General features: G+C 35.2%; 1 protein-coding gene across 3 annotated transcripts in view; it reads right to left on the bottom strand.

Moving 5' to 3' along the window:
* SPATA17 (spermatogenesis associated 17) overlaps window positions 1-21,628 on the bottom strand; it is a 92,862-nt gene that overhangs the window by 53,211 nt on the left and 18,023 nt on the right. For all 3 annotated transcript variants that reach the window (XM_075445896.1, XM_075445900.1, XM_075445894.1), the window contains 2 exons: window positions 19,321-19,424; window positions 4,252-4,375 (listed from right to left, as the gene is read on the bottom strand). In XM_075445896.1, the coding sequence (XP_075302011.1) occupies window positions 4,252-4,375; window positions 19,321-19,424 (228 nt within the window). The remainder of the gene's footprint in view (window positions 1-4,251; window positions 4,376-19,320; window positions 19,425-21,628) is intronic.

The raw sequence follows: 21,628 nt of genomic DNA, 5'->3' as shown, positions 1-21,628 counted from the left end.
CAAAAGCTTGTTAAATGTGTACTGCAATTTTTATCACGTTCATCATAAAGTCAGGATTTATCAGACTGTTAAGGTAGAAACAGACAAGGAGAACATTGTTATATATACATAAATTTTAAAATATGAAATATTTTAGTATGAAATATGAAATACACAGATTCTTATTTTTTAAATGGAATTTAGTTTGGAAGCCCCGCAGTTGCCACATTACAGATTTATTTCTTGATGTATTTTACACTGGAATCTCTTGCACCAAGCAACCAGTAGGTGGAGCAGAGAACATAATTCATCACGTGATAAGAAGGGCATAGACTTCACTGCTGGAGTTTTTTCGTAAGTATGGGAATCATGTAGGAGAAATTTCCTTCAAATAAAAGAAGCTCATGTGTGTAAGATATTACTTGACTAGTTACTGATACTACCGGCATATATAGCAAGTTGATTAACAGCTCAATATTTCATAACCATGAAGTTTTAGAGCTCATGCTTTATTTCTCCAGACATTATTCAGCAACTAACTTAATTTGAATCAAATAAAAAAATACTTCCTTTTTACAAGCCCACTCTCATGCCGACAAATAAAGTCATATTTGTGTTGCATGGATATTACTGGCACTACAGAAATGTAGCTGTTATTTAGTAAAGCAAAAAAATGTTTTGAAGTTGGCAGGATGCATAACATTGTACTTTCACAGTAAGATAGTCAATAATTATATTATTAATATACATTATTAATAGCAGAAAATTAACATTACTACTGTTAGTAGTTATTGATTATGCAAATATCCTAACTTGTTTAACTTTCTTTTCTTTAGGCTACTTTGCTAAAGTACTAACATTCTTTTATCTGCATGAACTGCTTAGTTCTTCTGTGGATTAAAATGTTTGTGTAAATGCAACATATTTCTACAAGTAGCAATTGGAAATAGTTGCATTTGAGTAAGTTTCTATGACAAAATACACTCAGTCAACTGTTCACAAAAAATACAGGAAAATTTTAATGTATAGTATAATAACATACTTTTTTTTATCATCCAATGATTTCCCTGAATGTCAGTCACTGTTTCATAGCAATGGTAGTCCATACACACACCTCCCCTCCAAAAAAGCAGGGAACTTCAGACAAAGCAACTTAAATGTAGGTATGTCTATGTAATATTTTGTAGACAGAGCAAACTCCTTGTTCCTTAGTTTAAAGCATGTGCATGCTTATTCTGCCCATATTTTGAGCTGACCAGAAGCTGTGTAACTGCATTAAGTCTTAAGCTACTATATCGTGGCTCTCAACAGGGCTAATTAGTTTGGGTTCAGCCCCATATTATAGCTCCAGATTGGCTTGGAAGGTAATCAAAGCAAGCTCACATCTGTCTATAAAAGACTGTGCGTATATATCTGATACCAGTAACAATAAATTATACATACTAATTCAGAGTTTGATATCTGTTTGTTTTTCTTTTTCTCTTTATAAAAGTAACAGTTTATGGAAGTAATAAATGCTTGAATAGCAAGTTAATTCATAAAAAAGACAAAACAAGTTGACTTTATCATAGGCCATGCTGTTATACACATGCTAGGTAGATACCCCTGTATGTTCATGACACTAGCAACCGTAAGTTTTACTTTTTGAAACATAAAATAATGCTAGCAATTAGGAACGGGCACAACCTTTTATATATATATCTCCATATCCTGTGGAATAAAGCGCAAATTCTGCAATCAGTAAAGGATTCATGGATTTTAAGGCCGCAAAGGATCACTGTATCATCTGCTACATTGTGTGATGCTACAATGTTCGATCATCTCCCTGTCTAACCTGTAAACACACTTCTGAGACGGGTTTCTGGGCTTCAGCTTGTAGGGAGTGGAGAATGGAATTTGACAAGCCTTTACTAAAATTGAGGAGCAACTCCTTAATTCCTTTCTGTCAATAAGTAAACACCCTTTTCTCACCCTTTTTTGCCTGTAGTAAAACAAAAAGCTTCAAAACTATACGATGTATTTGAAACAATTATTGCAAATATAGATTTTGCAATGTTGTGCATATAACCTGCCTGAACACCTGCAGCCTTGAAGTATGAGGTAGCTCAGCTCCATCATTGCACCTCATTATGCACGGCAGGAAAGGGAGGAGATTGTAGCAAAGTTTAGCAGCTCATCTCTACAACTTATTGGGCTTTAGTTAATACATGACTACAATTAGTCCAGCTCATCAAGCTCCTCTTTTCATTTGCTATGCCCCCTGCTTACAAATTTTATTTTTTCCTTAACTCAGAAGTGTTGACTTTTGCTGCCTGGTTCTACTGAGACATGAATGGACCTTGCTCAGTGATCCAATTAACTGTGCTTTGGTGCAGCTTCACTCAGATTAGAAGACCAGGCATATAGACAGTAAAAAGTCAGACACAGAGCATCAAAACAGAAAATTCTGTGCTGAAATAATTTGCCCTGTATCTTAGCAAGATATCAAATTCTGTAACCATGTGCAACTGTGAACTACAGACTTTGACTGCAGTAAGTAGTTTACTTCATGTATATCTTTGCTGGTTTTCAGGTTGTCTGTAGGTGGTCTATTGATTTACACTCATTCATGTTTTGAGATTCTACCTGCAAAAGAAGATGGTTCTTGGAGCACAGTTCTGTGATAAAGGAGAAATTCTGTGGGCTCTGAGTCCCAGTATTCACAAGCCATCTTAGCAAGCAAAACCAACCATGTTTTTGTTCTGTTAAACACTGCTAGCTAAATTTTAATTCTGTAAAATTAGACACCCAAATTCATCAGAACATAATAGTTACTGCTGCCCTCTACCAGCAGTCCTCCAGGTGGGTGGCTGAGATAAGGTGCTACTTGCCATTCCTTAAAAATGTGTTACAGCTTGCTAAGCAAGTATCATCAGAAATAAACTAAGTTTACTAAAATCTTTCTAGAACATAGGTCACTCATTGTCTCTAACCAGACAATTTTCGTACTCCAGGTGAACATATTAGTGTTTCTGCATTTGTTTGCATAAATTGCTCTGTTTGAAACAAGAATTCCCAATTTTCTGCAGTTTAAAACAACATAAAAACACTGAGCAGATTATTCTTAATAGTCTAAATCTACATCTGGACAAATCAATTATGGTGAGCTAATGTCAGTTATTAACTAGCTCCCCTGTCTAAAAGCCACTCAGAAAACTCTTAATGCTGTTTTGTACTAATATTTTACTACACTTTTCTTTTTGCAAATCAAATTACTTAAATTTTATTTACTAATTGAGTTTTCATAACTGATATCCAGTTAATTAAACTATACTTCTATTTATTGGATGGATCACAAATGGTTCCCATACAGAGGGAAAGACTAAATATTCTGTCACTAAGTATCACGGTATTTTTCCTGCGTTCTTTAGGGCTAACAGTTCTTACACACAGATTATAATTAACCTATGAAAAGCAAGTATTTTTTTCATACTAGCTTGCCCTGATTGCATGTTAATTCCTTACTCATATGAAGAAAAAACAGTTACCAAATATTTATGGACACAAAATCTTTTTTTTTTTTAACAAAAGTTCACAAAAGGGGGCTCAAAACAGGAAACCCACAAGCTTTACCAATCATACCAATTTTGTATAAGATATATCTACTGTCATAGTCACCTATCTGTAAAGCAGCTTACATAAGAAAGATTGAAAAAATGTACCACTTCTGTCAATACAAAACAAATTAATCAGTAAATATTTAAAATTTATGAGGCAATTCTGTGTGAAAACAATCACATTAAATAAGCTGATTCAGGTAGTTCTAGGAAAAGCTTTAGCTGAAAACTTGCGTTTACAATCTATCCTAAAAACAAGCAGAATACAGCACCAATCCAAGCATTAGCTCAATTAAAAAAAGGAAAAAAAAATGAAATCCCCTCTCAGCTTAATAACTTGTTAGTTCTTGACAAGTGCAGCAACACAACAATAAGCCAGTCAAAATGAGTTTTTAAAGCGAGGTTATGCCCTTCGTGTTGTGTTATCACAGTGGCAGATCAAACTGCTGACTTGGACTCTTTCTGCCAGCAGTGCTGATGCTGCCTCTACGAAGCTGCTGTCACAGAATAGTCATGGTACCTGCTCTTGCCTATAGAAAAGTACTAAATTGAACTCGAAGTAGTGTCTTTGTGATATCTTTTCAACAAGTCATGTCCCATTCAGCCTGCTAGTTTATCTCTGTCAGGCTGAGGGCCCAAGTGGTTTGCATGAGCTGTCAGGGACAGGTATACCAACCTGCTCAGTGCTGAGGAGGTAATGCATCTTTCGGGCTTGGTATTTCTTTTCCTTTTCTTTCTGTTCTAGGTCTTTTCTCTTCTTTTCATTTTCCTTCATTTCTGCGTACTCTTGGAGTTCATTCCTGTAATAAAATAAGTCTGCTAATTATGCTACAACAATAAAAGACATGTTAACATTTTACTTTACTTTAACCCTTTTATAGCTTCACAGTGTTCTGCTATAACGTATTATCAATATACTGACACCACTGGAACGCAAAATTACAGTTCATTCAGTTCCACAGAAGCAGGATTCTACATGGACATAACTGTGAACAAACAGGATTAAAATGTTGAAAACTATGAACAGTATATTAGTTCATGTTGCTTACTCTTTTGAAGAATACGTCAACCTACGTATTTTAATAGCTTGATAAATTAGTATTCATAGATGTCCTTTTAAGAGTCACTTTAGTTTGAATTTCCCTAAGCAGAAGTTATTACAATTTAGTGTTTTTCCTTCAGTTGCAAAATAAAAGTCATTCACTTCTGTTTCAGTTAGTGCCTTGAGACACCACCTTCTGATCTGCAAACAGGGGAGACCCAATGGAATGAGAGAGGATAGTAGACAGAGGATCAGTTGACATTCACTCCTAGGTCCTTGAGCCTTTTGTAAGGTTGAGAATGTAGGCATAGAGAAGAACTGGATGTAAAGCTTTTATGTGTGCAATGCACTTAAGGGGAGTTTCCATAGCATTAGTCTGCTTGCACAGGTCATTTTTTGCTCTAGTCTGATAGCAGTGGTAGAGGCCATCACAAGAAACGGGAATGTAACTGCCTCGTGAGCAGCTGCAGGACGGAGGTTTGCAAACACATAGTGGCTTTTTGTTTTATAGAGCCAGGCTTGCCACAAATTATGCAAACAGTGGAGTGAATTAATGTTCTATAAGAAATGAAATTCTCTGCTATTGTGCACAGTGTGTGTGTACAAAATCTTTTTGACCCAGTTAGTTTGATTAACATTTGTTATTTTTGTTACTAAGAAATGGCTAGTTCAAATTAACCTGTGTGCCAAAGACACCAAGCATATTCAGTCAAGCATTTAGAGTGTTTAAAAGTTAAGTGAGTAAATTCTAGTCTTCTTTATTTTTAAGCATGTGTGTACATGATAAAATAAAAAGCAAATAAAAATATACTAGTCACATATTTGGATAATTCAAATGTTCCGGTAAAACAGATTATTTAGAGATGTCCACATTAATAGTCTCCGTTGTTTCAATGAGTACCAAATAAGACACTCTAGGTCAAATCCTGCCAAAATATGCACGTGAATAAGTTTGTTGCTATGAATAATCCCATGGGAAAGTCATATTGCTCCTGAAAGTGTTTTTAAGATTGTGACTCAGACTTATTTGTAATATTTTAATTATCATAATGTTAAATTGGTTCATAAAATATGTGAAAGAGCAATAATTGCTTAATAAATATGAACAATATGAAATCACATTCTTCAATACAAGTTGCAATGTAGAATTTTTATTTGTTTCATGTTATCTTTCAAGTTTTTATCAACTCAAGTAAGTAAAATATTAAGTAATTAATGTGTTTGATTTCAAGTGTAAAAAAAAAATAGAATGAAAAGGCAATAAATTAGAGATTGGAAAAGATGTATAGGTCTGTTTCAATCTTTGGAAATATTTTTTGTTGCGGTTTACTGTTAAAGGCTACTAATACAATATTTCATACAAGGTTACTTATGAAGCACACTGACGTTTAAAAATCACCATGCTATGCTTTTGCAGCAGTGTAATTTTTTTCCAACATAAGATTAAATTGCAAAATAAATGAATTACTTAAGAGTGGCATGGCCCCCATTTTGCCACCCTTCTCTTGAAAATTGCTTATTAATATGAAAAAAGAAGTTGGAAAATAGCCTGTTTTACTTTATGCATAGCGTTTTGGGGCCTCAGAGCCTGCAGAGCTGGACTAGCTGCGCATTTTAGATTGTGTTGGCAAGCAGGGACGATGACCTTTCTGACCTGCATCTCAAGGCTATTATTAATCGCTAAGTAACCTGGTAAAGCCAAACAAATTTGTTTCCATTGAAAGGATCTCTATCTGTGTCTGAGAATTTGTGCTGTACCAAACAAACCTCATTAACAGTGTCCATTTTTGACAAAGAACTAGGAGTTGGAGAGATTGGCGACCTTTCTTTGTCCTTAAGGTACAGATTTCAGAGTCACTGCATGTACGTACACAAGCATTTTTACTTGGAAACTCTTTGTTTTATATAAATCAATCTTAAATAAATGAATAATAGACAATGCATACAGTACCAACTTTGTTCTTTTATTTTATGCCACTTTACCTTCAATACCAGTGTATGATCCATGTTTTACATATTTAATACTATTTCTTGTTCCTTTTTGATTACAGAGTCCTCTATTCAGCTTTAGTACCGCTATGTATAACTGATGAAATGTCTATCACCATGTTACTACAGTTTATTCATGTTCTTACATACTCATGTGCTTCTTCCCAACAGCAGATATGGAAGTTTTGTTATTTAGAACACAACTGGTGATGAAAACACACAAATAATTATAAAAATATAAATTTGTATTACAGATGCAATGATAATGGGATACAAAATGTTTCCCATTGTCATTAATCTGAATTTAACAGATTACTTTGAATGAATACCTAATAATCATTATTTGCTGAAATTAAATGAAACCTAAAATACTTGTTCAATGTAGTTGATGATTCTTTTAAACAGTACTATCCTCCAAATCATCATGATCCTTCCTGAATATCACATGTCCTCACTAATGCTGCACCATAATCCATTTAAAAGTTTGAGGTTTTCTAAGCAGTTACAAATAATTTTCAACGTATTTTTTCAGCCTACACATTTTTTCAGTTGTGCTAAAAGTTGTGCTAAAACCTTTGTACAGAACGTGCAGACAATTCTGTCTCGGGGATAATAGCTCCCAAGATGACTCTCTCCTGAGACGCAGTACAAAATAAGGGGTGTGTAGCAATCCAAACATTGCTTGACTGGAAAGCATAGATGTTTCAGCATAAATATAGATCTATTCTAAAGCTATCTGAATATGAGACTTTCAGCTCTTTCACCATACATTCAAGAATTTGAATAGGAGCAACAAAAGCAGAGACTCTAAAAGTAGTTGGATATAAATATACTATTTCACACATGAGCAGATTAATACTAGAATGCTATGCACTGTGCAGGGGGTTTCACTGTTACCATACAGAAAAATGTGTGTAAGTCATACTAAAGACATAAACTTAGACTTCCAATTAGAGCTAGACTTCCAGATAGCTTATGTGTAAAAGAGAAGTTGAGACGTTTCATGCTCGTGACCTTCCACACGTTTGCCTTCCCAGAGAAAATAAATCCAAACTCCATTAAAGTCAATTGAAAATTTGTTGAAATTAAATGATCTTTTGATTAAACCCTTACACTTACTGCTAGCCTTCTCTTTGTTCATACATATCTTAGGTTCATTGAGCAATAGTAAGCAATCTTTTCTTGGGACTACACGATATTATGAATATTGGCTGTGATGCATGGTACTCTGTGGACTCTGGATCTAATTTGCTTCAGGATGAACATTTCATGGTTCAGTGTGAAGTGGGACAATTGAATCTGGGCAAGTTGTTTGGCCTGTGTTTTTAAGGCTTCACTAAATTATAGGGGGAGAAAGAGTTCTGTAAAGGCAAAACATGTTTTAGGTTAATATTCTTGTTCTATTTTTATAACTGATCTGTCTGTTGCACGGCTCATAATTGGAATAGTACTGCTTATTAAAGAGTTATAAGTGAAAAAGCGGGTAATTTTTTTAGCACTTAATCTTTTCATTGTCTTAAAGCTCGTCTCAGTCTATTAACACCATCTACTGCATCTTTCTACAAACCTGGCTTCCCATACAAGCTTAGTCCAGTCAGAGTTTCTCCCACACAGATTTTTATGCAATGTCTTTGCAGAGGAAATATGTGTAAGTTTGACAAATGTAGTGTCTTCTCATGATCTGAAAATTGTTCAACAAATCAGAAGAATATCAATGTTTATTGCACAAGTTTAGCATGGATTCTTTTGTTAAAAAGGTAATATACCGGGTAACACAAAGTGTGTTTTCCTTGTCATAGGGAATGTTTCAAGTAATTGAAAATAGGCAGAGGATTATCAATGTATGTGCTCAAATCCCACAACTAAAAATGATCTTGTGTAACAAATCTGTGAAGTAGCTATTGATTTTTAAATGATAAAATTATTTGCTTTATATAGATTGAAAATAAAACATTTTTATATGACAAGGTAACTTATTGTTATTCTGATACTTCATTATGCAGTAGGCAGTGATGTTGGCTCCAGCTATGAGATGCAAATTCAGTTGACAGTGCTCCTGCTGTCTGTATAAAGGTTAAAAACACACATATAATATTGTTCCTGGCACTTTTGGAAAGGTCTTCAAGTGATGATTTCAGCAATATACAGATTTTAATAATTCTGCATAGAACTGCATCATTTTACAAATTCACACTGACCTACGTTTATTGAACTTTATCAAACTATTGCATTCTGTTTGCATTTTCACTGGCATTCTGTGGTCCTTTGACCAGAGAACCATAAAATTATAAGAAAATCAATAATTAGTATAGTTGCCTAGAGTACCCAGAAAGAGTATAAAGTTATTGTGATTTTAAACTGTTCAGACCCCAAATCATAAAATTCCTGCAACATAGGCAGTAGGCAACCTTAGCATAAAAGCAGATAACCTAAATTGATTTTACCTTCCTGACTATATATCATCCTCCCTGCTCAAATACAGAATACGGAAGTGAAAATAAAATTAGTGGAACAATACTTATGGTACAACACTGCATGCCACTTGATTTCACATTACATTGGTGTAGGTGAGAATGGAATATGACCTGCCATGATAATATCATTTGACTTCATCTATTATATTTGGGAAAAAATGAAATACATGTATAGACTAGCTTAGGATGTAAAAATAGTTTAGTGAGCTCTGTACTTTAAAGGCAAAGTTTTAACAGAACACACACACTACATACTCATGTTAGCTATGTACCATCAGACAGCTTGGTCATCCTCAACTTTTTTATGACTTTTTCAATGAACCTGTTTAGATTTACTGAGCAGCATAGAGTAGCTCTGTAACCCCCTTAGTCCTCTCTGCCATGATGTATGCTCCTGTGTATGAAGCACAGGAAGTTTCTTAAGCATGGGAAGTTCCATCTGAACATGAGAAAGAACTTCTTCCCTCTGAGGGTGACGGAGCATTGGAACAAGTTGCCCAGAGAGGCTGTGGATTCCCCTTCTCTGGAGATATTCAAGACCCGCCTGGACAAGGTCCTGTGCAGTCTGCTCTAGGTGACCCTACTTCGGCACAGGGGTTGGACTAGATGACCTGCAGAGGTCCCTTCCAACCCCTAACGTTCTGTGATTCGGTGATTCTGTGATTCTGTGTGTATCCTGACAGAATTGCTTGACCAAAACATTTGATCTCAAGTTGCAGTGAAACAGATGCTCAAAGAGGCAGTCAATTATTAGTGGTATGAGGTATCTTACTGCCTAGGAGACCTACCACAAATGAGTGTCCAAAATTCTTACTAATTTTAAATGTGAATGCTTACATCAGTCCATTCGACAACTTAGTCATTACACTGTCTTCAAAATCTAGAGGAATGGTACTGCTCTGTCATTGCAGTGCAGTGAACAGTAAAAAAAAAATAAATAAAGCTAATGTGTAGGCATGCAAAAACTCCCTATAGTTCCTAATATTAATAATTATAAAGAAAGAAATTCATAACACCTTAAAATCCCATTATAATTTGTGCATAGTAGAACATACATTGCCCATCTTTCCTTAATCACATAGTGTACACTGCCAATTGAATTAAGTGACATACCAGTTCAACTGTCAAGGTCCACAATGTGATCAATATACTACGTAGGAAATGTGATGAACATAGTGGTGAAGGGCATACAGTGAATGAATACCTTGCGCAGATCAGGAGATCAGGACACAGCATGTATCAGACAATAGGAAGGAACAGAGTGATGTATCCTTCTTAATCCTTCCGATTTCCATTGCTGCACAGTTACTCAAGAGAGCGTGACAGCTTTTCAAAATACTGATCGCAGAGCCAGTTTATAACTAAAAAGGGAGTATTTTTTCTAATTCATTTTACAGAATCTTCTAATTAAGATTTCAGTAGCAACTCACAAAGAATTGTTCCTCGCACCTATTTAAAACTTACTTTTTGGTAATACATAATCTTTTCAAATTATTCAGTTTTCTGGAAAGATGCAAACTTATTGGTGTGTATAAATTCTTACAGAGAATTTACTTCATACTCACTGGCAGCATCAAATGCCGTCAAGTTAAAAATAATTTTTATAAAAGATCTGATTTAAATGATGATGTTTTGTTAGCTTAACTATTGTGATATAATTAAACTGTAAAACCCTGCCATTATGGATGTGTCATAAGAGTAAATACAACACTGAAGCTTCTGCTGGCTGATGAACTGGATCCAAGTAAACTGGTTCAACTTTCTTCACGCTTAAGTCTATACTACTGTAGCTAACCATAACAGGAAAACTGTTTTCACTTCATGTCTGTTTGCTACTGACCCCTTCATAGAAAAACAGTCTGACTGATCAGCTTAAACAGTGAAATTAGTATTCAGGGGTAACAAAGCTGATCTGGCCCAGAACGGATAACAGACCCCTAACACAAGTTATTCTGATAGCAGTTCAGCAGCAGTGGTCATTTCCAGCGCAGCGTCAGAGCTAAGCTGCTAAGAGAGCAGTCATGTTCTTAATTTTTCCAGCCACTTGTAAAAGAGGATGTCCCATCACAGCCAAATACCATTAAAAATTTTCTAGTGAATGTCGTGTGAAAGTATCTAGAGGAAAGCACGCTGCCATGTTTTGCTACAGTTAAGCTGCTCCCAGTACTAGAATGAACTCATTTAAGCTAACTGTTATCTCTCTGTTGCAGTGCAGGACAATGTAGACATATCTGTATTCTTTTTACTTTAATATATGGTACTTGGCAACATTTACTATATTCAACATTATGCGATTTAGAAAGTAAACATGACGTTATAACTTCTAAAGGTCATCAGCTAAGTCGATTTTCTTTCTCAAGGTATTATGAAACAATTTGATGGAGGTCTACTGCCTGACTCACATTTTTCACTTACTTTCATATAAAAGTCTGCATATGTTTGCAAATAAAATGGTACACTTTGTTGACATTAAACAAGTTTTATAATGGCAAGGCAGGGAGAGCTTTTCTGTATTGACCCATTATGTACAGCATTGCAGTAATGCCAAATCTCACAACTACACAGTGCTGGAATATTTGGATAGCATAGAGCAAGCTTAGTTACATAATTGTTTGTGTACAAATTGCATCTACAAATAAAAGAAATATCTGATTTACTAATGTAGCACAAATTCATAGATTTAAATTTTATGCTTCATTGTTAAACCAAAAATTGCACACCAAAAAGAACGCTCACCTTGCTTTAATGACAAAAGAACGGCTTTAAGTGAGTTGAGTAAATGGCACATAAAATTTGTCATAATGACCTAAACAGCTGAAATGACTAGTTCTCCAAATGACACGTGAGAAATATTTATATACTTTTTCATGAGTCTTTAAGTTGTAGGGCTCTTCCCCGATAACCTAGTATAGCCTGTATATAGATGGCCTGTCATGTCTCTACAATTAGATAAAGCCAGAACTGCTATAATTTAATCAGTTACAACCTGAAAATTATATTTTGAAAATCAAGTTTATTAATATGTAATCTTTAAGTAATCATATTTATCCTCCCAATTTACAGAATATTTATGATACTCTACATGTCCTTGAAATAGGGAACAGGGACATTACACTATGAAAAAGTGGCCTAGCTGCTGGAGTTCATAAATTTTGTTAAGCTTTGGATGAGTTCAAAGAATTGCCATGTAAGAAAAGCCTTACAGAGGGAATTTATCTGATTATGGCAGTAATAATTACCCAGCTGTTTATTGCAGATAGAGAAATAATTCATGTAGGCAATAGGCCGTGGTGGCAATGACACTCCGCGTTTAGTAAATATGCAAACTGTTCACTTCTAATTAACCAAGCTAGAGGATGCCCTTATTAAATGTATAAACTAAAAGTGCCTTCCTGACAAGTGATGAATTGTTACATTGCACTAACTCTTGCCACAGAATTACTGGAGTGAACTTGGGGCTTAACTTCATTAAGAGATCTTGTGGGATAGTTAAATGAGGATGGACAGCATAACAAGACCTACCTGACAGTCAATGATATGTTAGAGCTTAATGAAACTGTAACTCTTCCCCTTTTCTACCTATTTTACAGTAAAGATTCTACTTCAGACAAACCAAGAGACTGTGAAGTCTATCTATACGAGACAATCTAAAATGCTAAGATTAGTCAGTCTTTGTCCGCAGAAAATGTTTTATGAGCTGTCAGTAATTCTAACAGACCTGTTTCAAAATAAAAAATCCATCCAGACACTACAGTGCCTTCAAAGCTTACAGGTATTAAACTATTGTTGTTCTACAGTACTATGTTGTCATACCTGTTTCATTCTACCTTCATCAAAAGTAATCAGCCACGCCACAGATTATTTGGTCCAATGAGTGGATGCAAGGATCTCAGAGTTCTTTCTACAGACTCAAATTAGAAATTTTCCTTTGGATACAAGTGAAATAAAGCTTAATGTTACTCCTAAAGGTGCGTTCAGTGTTATACAAAAACATGTGAGAAAATATAGCCTTTGGATTTTTAAAGACTACAATCTAACCAGTTACTTATGTAATTTATGTTATTCATGTTTATCTGCAAAACTTGATCTATATTTCACATATCCTAGCTAAAAAAATGGTAATATTGTTTTCACCATGTGCTCAAGAGTGACGTGAATAGAATAAGGCACTTGAGGTATGTCTAGCTGAATCTTCATTGGAAATTCAGCTTACCATGTAATCATAATGGTTCTTACCCTAACCTCACGGCATTCAGAAAGTGCTTTCCTATGGAGTTAAAACAGGATATTGACTGCTTTATAGCTTTAGCCAGTTCATTTCAACTTCATGATCAAACTAAAACCACAAAAAGTCCATTTAAAATGTCTTATTTTGCAAAATGCATTATTAAAAGCCTGTAGGCATATAAGCATATACTCTGTATAAAAGCACATACGTAAAAGAGCTGTGTTAATATGTACCAAGGTAGGCAAAGAGAAGACCGAAATATGGACTGACTCATCAAAGAGAGGTTTTATGCTTAGAATCTGTGAAAAAAGCTGGATTTATGGACATGTTTAAGAAGTAGCAGCTATCACAAAATACATGGCTGCAGAGAATCTTTTAACCAGATGTGAGTCTCTTTAAAATGCATAATTTTAAAGCTTTTCTCTGGTCTAACTCCCATTTATGCATCTTAATATTGCTCACTGGAAACTAGGTCAAATTACAGATAAGAATCAAATAACTCCTTTTTTATATCTTACTTATCCTAACAACATCAGGTTTGTAGCTATTGAATCTGGTTACTCTGGGATCCTCTGTGGATCACAGTTTTAAGTTACCTACAAGATCTAGCAGTTGTACCTAAAATCCTCTGGAAAAGGTGTAGATGTCCCCTACCACTGAAAATAAATATTTAAATACAGGATAGTATATTTGGCACTTGTGTCTATTTCTATGGCTCCCAAAGAAAGCTGTCAGGATAAGTCTACATTCAGAAAACTCTAATTACAGGTAAATAAGTTAGAAAGCATAATGTATTTCCTCTAGATATCTTTGAAGACAAGGAAAAGAAGATGGGTTGAAGATAAATTAGTTAATTAAACACCAAGTGAAAGACAACATTACAAAAATGAGTTTTTTATTGTTGCAAGAATTCCAAGGAGCTGTCTGAAAGGCTTTGGCTCTAATTGAAAATAGACTACAGAATCAATTGCTTCTGCAGTCAATGAGGAGGAACATTTTAATTGAATTATAAGACAATATATACATTCTTCAAAACACTTTGACACTTGAGAAAATGGCCAGCACCTGGACTTATCTTCATCAGAAGGAAACAGACAGATGGAGGCTGGGCAAGTTCTCCTCGTATTACTATGACACCAGATCATTTATTTCAAGCCCACTTCATGGAAAATAGCAATACCTAAAAACTTTTAAGATGAAAAGTGCTTGTTGTGTTAAAAGTCAATAGACCTTAGTAATGCTCTACTAATCAAGAATAAACTAGATATTCTTCCTTTTTTCAGTGCTACATGCTTAGGTATATTTGCAGAAAAGATAAACATTGGATTAGAGCACCAGCACCACGTAACAGTACTGTATTTCACCGTTCACTAAGATTATAAAAAATCAGATTGCACAAAAGGATTTGTGAATATACATATTGCAAAGGAAGTGATTTTTATCACTTTGAATTATCCATTTCCCTGACATTTCTTGAAAACCAGAAAGCTTTAATGATGACTGTGATACTAAACCTGCTGATAGAACAGCCAGTCAAACTTGGACAAAAGTCACACCCTTCCGGGCCACTCTCCAGGCTTTTTCACCACTAATGCCAACAACAATGGAAAGGAGAATTTGGTGTCAGTCCTCTAAGTGTGTGAAATTCATGATTTATAATCACAACACTGTTCACGTACACTATGCTGCTTGCTAAAGCTAGATTCAGGTCTTACTTTGCTACTTTTAAGTCAGTGTTTATTCAATAGCCAAGAAAGCTAAACTACCTGCCTTGATTACACAAGAACCCCACTGTCAGTACTTTGTTACTGCTTTTTTAGTTTTCTGATATGCTATCTTACTGAGTTCTGTGCCTAGGGAAAAAGTTCAATGGTGCCATTCATCAGTAAATGGAGCATTACGTCCCAAAATCTAATCTCTAGTTGCACACCTGACATATAGCAAAGTTGCTTTACTGTAGTTTAAAGGCCAGTGTGTAGATAACCTTAGTCAAAGAAATGCAGGTTAATCATACAGCTGGGCAACTGACATAATCCATAAATTCTTCTGATATACTGGCACCTGCATGCCAATTTATGTGATGTCCATTTGCTTATCATGGATTGGAAACTGTTTCAAATAAAACAAAGTTCTAATGCATCACATGAAGCTGTAGTCTATGCTAATTGCTTTTGGCATATTTCTCCTTCTAATCCTTTTAGCAAGCTCTTAGAAATGTTAAACACAGCTTTAAGAATGATTTAGAACAAGGTATTTTCCCTTAAAATTAAATACACTAACTTCACTGAGAAGTAACAGAAATTATTTTAATGCATGTATTTATATATGCAACTACCCAACTAATCCATATTCAGACAGAACACAGTATGCATTGGTATTTATTTAAATACAAATGGACACTATAGATGACAACTTCTTAGTAAAATCTAAACCGCAAAATTTTGTAAAATAGATATGCAAGAACATGTTTCCTACTTGGCTGGGTTATAACTTCCAAAATCTTGTAGGAAAAACAAAATTCAGGACTAATGAACCCCTTTCACCACTACGCCAAAACTAAACTACACAAATGTCAAGAAAAATCTGAGTATGTCTTTATGTAGACAGAGCTCAGGGTTTAAATTCATTCTTTTGCCATCTGTCACGGGATTCTTCAATGCACTTCTCATCTTAACTCTGCTGGGGACACCAGCAGCCATGGCACTTCTTGGTTCTGTAGCAGTGGGAAGTAATGGAGGAAAACCTACCCGTTCTTCAGCCAGTCTGGGAGGTAAAACTGACAGTTATCTTCAGCTCATGCAAAACCAGTGCCTTAAGTTAGGATAAGCAGTCTGTGAAGTGAGTGTAAACTCACAGATAATATGACTATTATTATCTAATAATATTTTAGGTCAATTTCTGTTACATCAATTTCTGTTAAACTTAATTACATCCCTCTATAGCTTTAAACTGGGGCAGCTTCTATTAAGTTTACTTTCTCCTGGGGTTTTCACAGTAAAGACAATGATAAAGGTCTGGCTACTAAATGAGGGCAGCTATTAAATAAGGACGGCTTGTATTAAAGCTGAATGGTAAAGATGTGACTACTGGTTGAGAAAACCCCTTAGTAAGGGAAGTGTCTTGTATTCTAAAAAGAAAGGGGGCAAAGGGGGAGAGAGAAGGAAACAAACTCTGTTTAATATCTCTTATAAGATACTCATACAAGAAACCAAGAATGTCCAAAGTTTTACAGCAACTTCCTCTGAAGTTTCTCTTAGAAACGAGTGGTAATTTGATACAGGCTCCTCCTTAATGAAAGAGGAGAAAATTAAGCACAACCCCTGGTTCTGGAGACCAAGAGGTAAAAATGTATCTCAGAATGACTTGCAATACGATTTCAGGTACTTGTTGATAAATAAAAATTCTGTTGGCATTATTCTAGAAGACAGAACTGAGAACTATATATTATAAAATCATAGAACCATAGAATCATAGAACCATAGAACTGTTTAGGTTGGAAAAGAGCTTCAGGATCATCGAGTCCAACTGTTAACCTAACGCTGTTAAGTCCAGCACTAAACCATGTCCCTAAGCACCACGCCTACATGTCTTTTGAACACCTCCAGGGATGGTGACTCAACTGCTTCCCTAGGCAACCTGTTCTGATGCTTGATAACCCTTTTGGTGAAGAAATTTTTCCTAATATCCAATCTAAATCTCCCCTGGTGCAACTTGAGGCCATTTCCTCTCATCCTATGACCTGTTACTTCGGAAAAGAGACTGACACCCACCTTGCTACAACCTCCCTTCAGGTATTGTAGTTCAGTTTAGAATTACATAATAATTCCAGAAAGAATACAGTTTAAATGAGCTTTTGAAATTATAAACTTCTAGTGCGTATTTTCTTGGGTGGTTGGGGTTTTTTTTGGTGGGGGGTGGTGAGTTACACCACTGTGAAGTTCTTAAAATCAGTCTCTTTTTCTGTGGTTCTATTGCTATCTGTGGAGAAACTTGGTTCTTTACTAGCACTGACATTGCAATAATACATATATTCTGATGAACACAGCTATAAGAAAAATAAGAAAAAACACATTATGTATCATGCTGTGTTGTTTTGTGGTGTTCTGGAGATGTGAAATGCTCAAAGCCAGCCCAATCTGAGTGTAAAAGTATATTAGTGGCTCTGTCCCCCAACGTGTAAATTTCCATAACGCTGATGCTGGAATAAAACCCAGCCACTTCATAAATACATTCCTGCAATTGCAGACAGTTCCTGGTGTTATTTAGAATTAACAATTGCAATAATTTTATATACACAAAAATATTTATGAACAATGAAGTTATACTCTTCCACATTTCATGTGATGGCTGACAAAAAATGCAGAGAATCTCTCCTCCACCTCGCTCAGTATTCTTCATAAGAAATACAGTGGGCCACCTTGGGGCCAAAGTAGTTGGCAGCAATTTAGCCAAATGACAGGAAAATATCTGTTTGGTTGAGGGCCTACACATGATCTTCACTAAACATCTGTTAGATTTCATAAGAAGAATGTTGAAGATAATATACATACCAGTTTTCAAATGTACCCCAGTGAAGGGATTATTGTAGTGATTCTTGATTGCACTCGAGAATTGATGCATTTTTAAAACTTAAAAGGATATGATCCATTAGGCCAAATTCACTCAAAAATTCATTTTTAACTTTTCTTTACTCTGAAGGATGGATTTTTTAGACCAAAAAAGTTACGGCTTCATTTACTTTCCAAGATTTGGTCTAAACTTCCTAGCATTCTATTCTTTGAAGAAGAGAACATATTTCAAGGATTTCAGAACACAATAGTACACTTGAAGAGATGACAGGTTTTTTAAGTATGGTTTTGCTGAGTTATGAACTAAGTTTCTACATCAAATACACTTAAATGGATAATAAAGCAAGATTAGAGGTAGGCAGTTATCGGTATGCTTCCTTATCTGTAACAATGTAATGCATGAGTTATAATGCTATGACAAACAGGATGTAGCAGCAGCTATAATTGTGGAAAAAAATTATGAATTAATAAGCAGCATCCAAAAAAGTTGGATAATTCTTTTTTTCATATATTAACTTGCTTAGGCTGTTTTCTCTAGCAGTCTTCTGGCTGAATTGCCTTTGCCATGTGATCTAGATGAGACTTCCAGAAGTACTTTTTTCACTAGACTCCCTTATATTTCTACACTTCAGAAAGCAAAGATTTGTCTCAGGCTTTCTTAACAGGAAAAACTGAACGGATTTTGTCCAACATCCTTTCATTCACAACAAGAAAATAATGATCATGGTCACCCAGTATTATTTCTGTTTGTTTCCACTGTCATCTGAAGAAATAGTCACAGATCAGGACATCAAACATGCTAGAGATAAATAATTGCCCCCATTTTAGAGAGCTTTCAACTTCAGTACAGGGAAAGACAAGGGAAGGATAGGGGAAATACTGTAGGAACACACAGCAGCAACAGTTCTAGCTAGAAATCTCATAGGCGAATTAACCTCTTCTGTAACTATAAAAAGAGTCTGCTTCACTATGTCCACACCAGTATCTTTCACAATTATTATTCATAGTATGGCCATGCATGTAACTTAGATCTAAATCTACACTTTCATTCATTGTTAATAATCCATTTTCAAAACAAATTATGAAGATTTTTTTAGCTTATGTATACTGGGAAAAAAAATCTAGTTCAACAGACCATATTTAGGGCATAATAATCTACAAATTCTGAGAATAGGTGAGGAGACAAATTTGGTTTTATTAAACTGGTATAAACCCAGAGTATATCTAATTAATTCAAAGAAATTATTCTGGATTTGTAACAGTGTAAATGAGAACAGAATGTGGCACATCATGCAGAGGCTTAGGATAAAGATGACTGATACATATATATTTGATAATGGAGGGGAACCTACACTCAAAGAAGTAGTTCAATTAGTGCCATAAACTTTTTACAAATAAAAGAAGAGGAAATCAATGCTTTGCCACAGGGAGTTTTTATCTTTACCTGACAATCTCATTATTCACAGAAACGGCTTCCAGGTATTTCTTCAGTGCATGATAATTATGGATATATTTCCGAACATAATAGCCTCGCCATCTTTTCTGAATCTAGAGGAAATAAAAATTTGCTTAGTATATTTCAAACCAAAAGTTTGCATGCATATCAAATATCTGTTGTATTTCCCAAATAATGTTTCCTTAAAAGTGATATCAAGTAGAAGCACCAATATGTTTCAATGAAGAAAAGAAGGGTAGGAGCTAACATATTGTAGTGAAATGGTGATATGGATTTACTATTAAATGCCAACATTAAAAGATCATGTCAAGTTTTAAACCACTGTTTATATTGGGTTGTGGCAATGAAGTGTCTGCTACTGTCAGTGGTATTGCTCTACGTAAGAACGATAAACAACAGCCAACAGAAGTGGTGCCTTTTCTCAGGCAGAACATGCATTTCCTACTGAGTCACCACCTCACCAATATCTTCTGCTACACTCTCACCTTTGCACTCTGGATATAATCTATACTGAATAGAAGCCTTCCCAGTAACTTGAAGAATCAGGCTTTCTGGAAACATCATTTACAATTTGCAATTCTTTCACCTCCAATGTAAGATGATGCATGTCTATTTGTTGCAAATTAATTATAATATCACAAAAAACTATTCCTCCTGCATAACAGATAAAGCTTAAACTGTAAGAAGAAACCTCTTTATCTGTAGCTGATACTAAAGTTGTATTAAGAATAGAAATTAGGTAGCATCCTCCATCAGAAATGACTCATATTTTGGTGCATTTTAAAAAGTTTCAGTTAAAAAAAAGAGGGAGAGACAAAAAAATATTGAGTAGTCTAGCCTGACTTTCCCCAAGAATTTATTTCAACAAAACTGTTTACACTTTCTCTGATATTTAAAAATTCTAATCATGATGTTTCTGAAATGATTACAGGTTTACTGACTATCTGTTTTGTGGGAAGGGAAAGTAAGTATTAATTAGGTAAAAAATTATCAGTACTGCCATTTGGTTAGCCATATTTATCCCTGTGCCATGACATGTACAGGTGGAATACGTAACTTGCTCTATTCAGTCATACTGAGGGCTGCTTTTACTCCTCATTTGCTTTTCCATAAGAGACCAGCGTATTCTAGGTCAATACATCTGAAAAATAGATTACTGATCTTTTCCTCTTTTCTCAGTGTCTAGTTCCTCTTTCTTTATGTTCTTCCATCCTGGAACTTATTTATCTACCTACAAAGTATTCGTTACTTCCTTCCTTGCACTTTGTCTGCATTTTTCATCAGTGTATTTCTGAATTAATCTCCCAATTTCTATCTTTTAGTCTGCATTACCTTCACTCCTGCTCCAACTACCATCTCTTTGATCTTTACAGCTTTGAAATCTTAAGAGACATCACAGCTGAAAGGCAGAATGTACATTTAAAAAGCAAGAAGACTAAGGTCTTGCAATCCAGAAGCAACTCCAAGGTGAGAAGCTACTCACCTTCACTAAGTGCATTGAAGAGAAGAATGCTGTAATTTGCCAAAAGCTCTCCTTTTTCTGCAGGTCTCTGGCTACCAGACTTTTCAAGAACTCAAACTCTTCAGTGTATCTACAGGAAATGTTTTTCTTCTTTTTCCTTTACACCAACCCTTCTCTTCCCAGAACCCAGATATGACTTGGTAAGTAGAGTGTAATCCATGCATTTGTGTTGGCTTTTTTTTTTTTCTCACCTTATTTCTTATTCCAAAGCAGCACGTAAAAAAACGAAAAAAACCCCTGCTGTGCTTTGTTGTGTATGATTCTGGAAGAGGGCAAGGGAAAAAAAATCTGCCTGTTGCCCACACTATCAATCAACCTTTGCACTCAGTGACTTCAGAGGCTGTATCATCAAGTCTTAGGAGCACTCTTCAGCCGTAGGCAAAACTGTCTCTACTCCTTCCAGTTTCATTGCAGTCCAGTTCTATACCATTGTGATAATTGACAAAAGCTATTGCAGTTTTCCATCTCTTGCCATTTCCTGAGCTGAAAACAGTAACACACTGGAGCCATCTATAAGCAGACTAAGGCAGGGTTGCATATTTTCATACTTTGTCTTTGGTACCATTTTGCATCACAAAAGACAAACCACTATTCTTTAAAGTAAAAACTAGTATTCCGTCTCAACTGATGGCACCTTGTGGTACAGTTTTGACTATCTCTTTACGTGAGATTTAACAAAAGAATAAATATCACAGGAAAGCTTCCAGTAAGTCTTTGAGTGATGTGTCACCAAGAAAATAAAACAATGCACTAAAGCTATTAGGAATAAGAGGA

This window comes from Opisthocomus hoazin, chromosome 2, assembly GCF_030867145.1.
Source record: "Opisthocomus hoazin isolate bOpiHoa1 chromosome 2, bOpiHoa1.hap1, whole genome shotgun sequence".
NCBI lineage: Eukaryota > Metazoa > Chordata > Aves > Opisthocomiformes > Opisthocomidae > Opisthocomus > Opisthocomus hoazin.
This window is presented reverse-complemented; position numbering and strand designations above follow the sequence as displayed.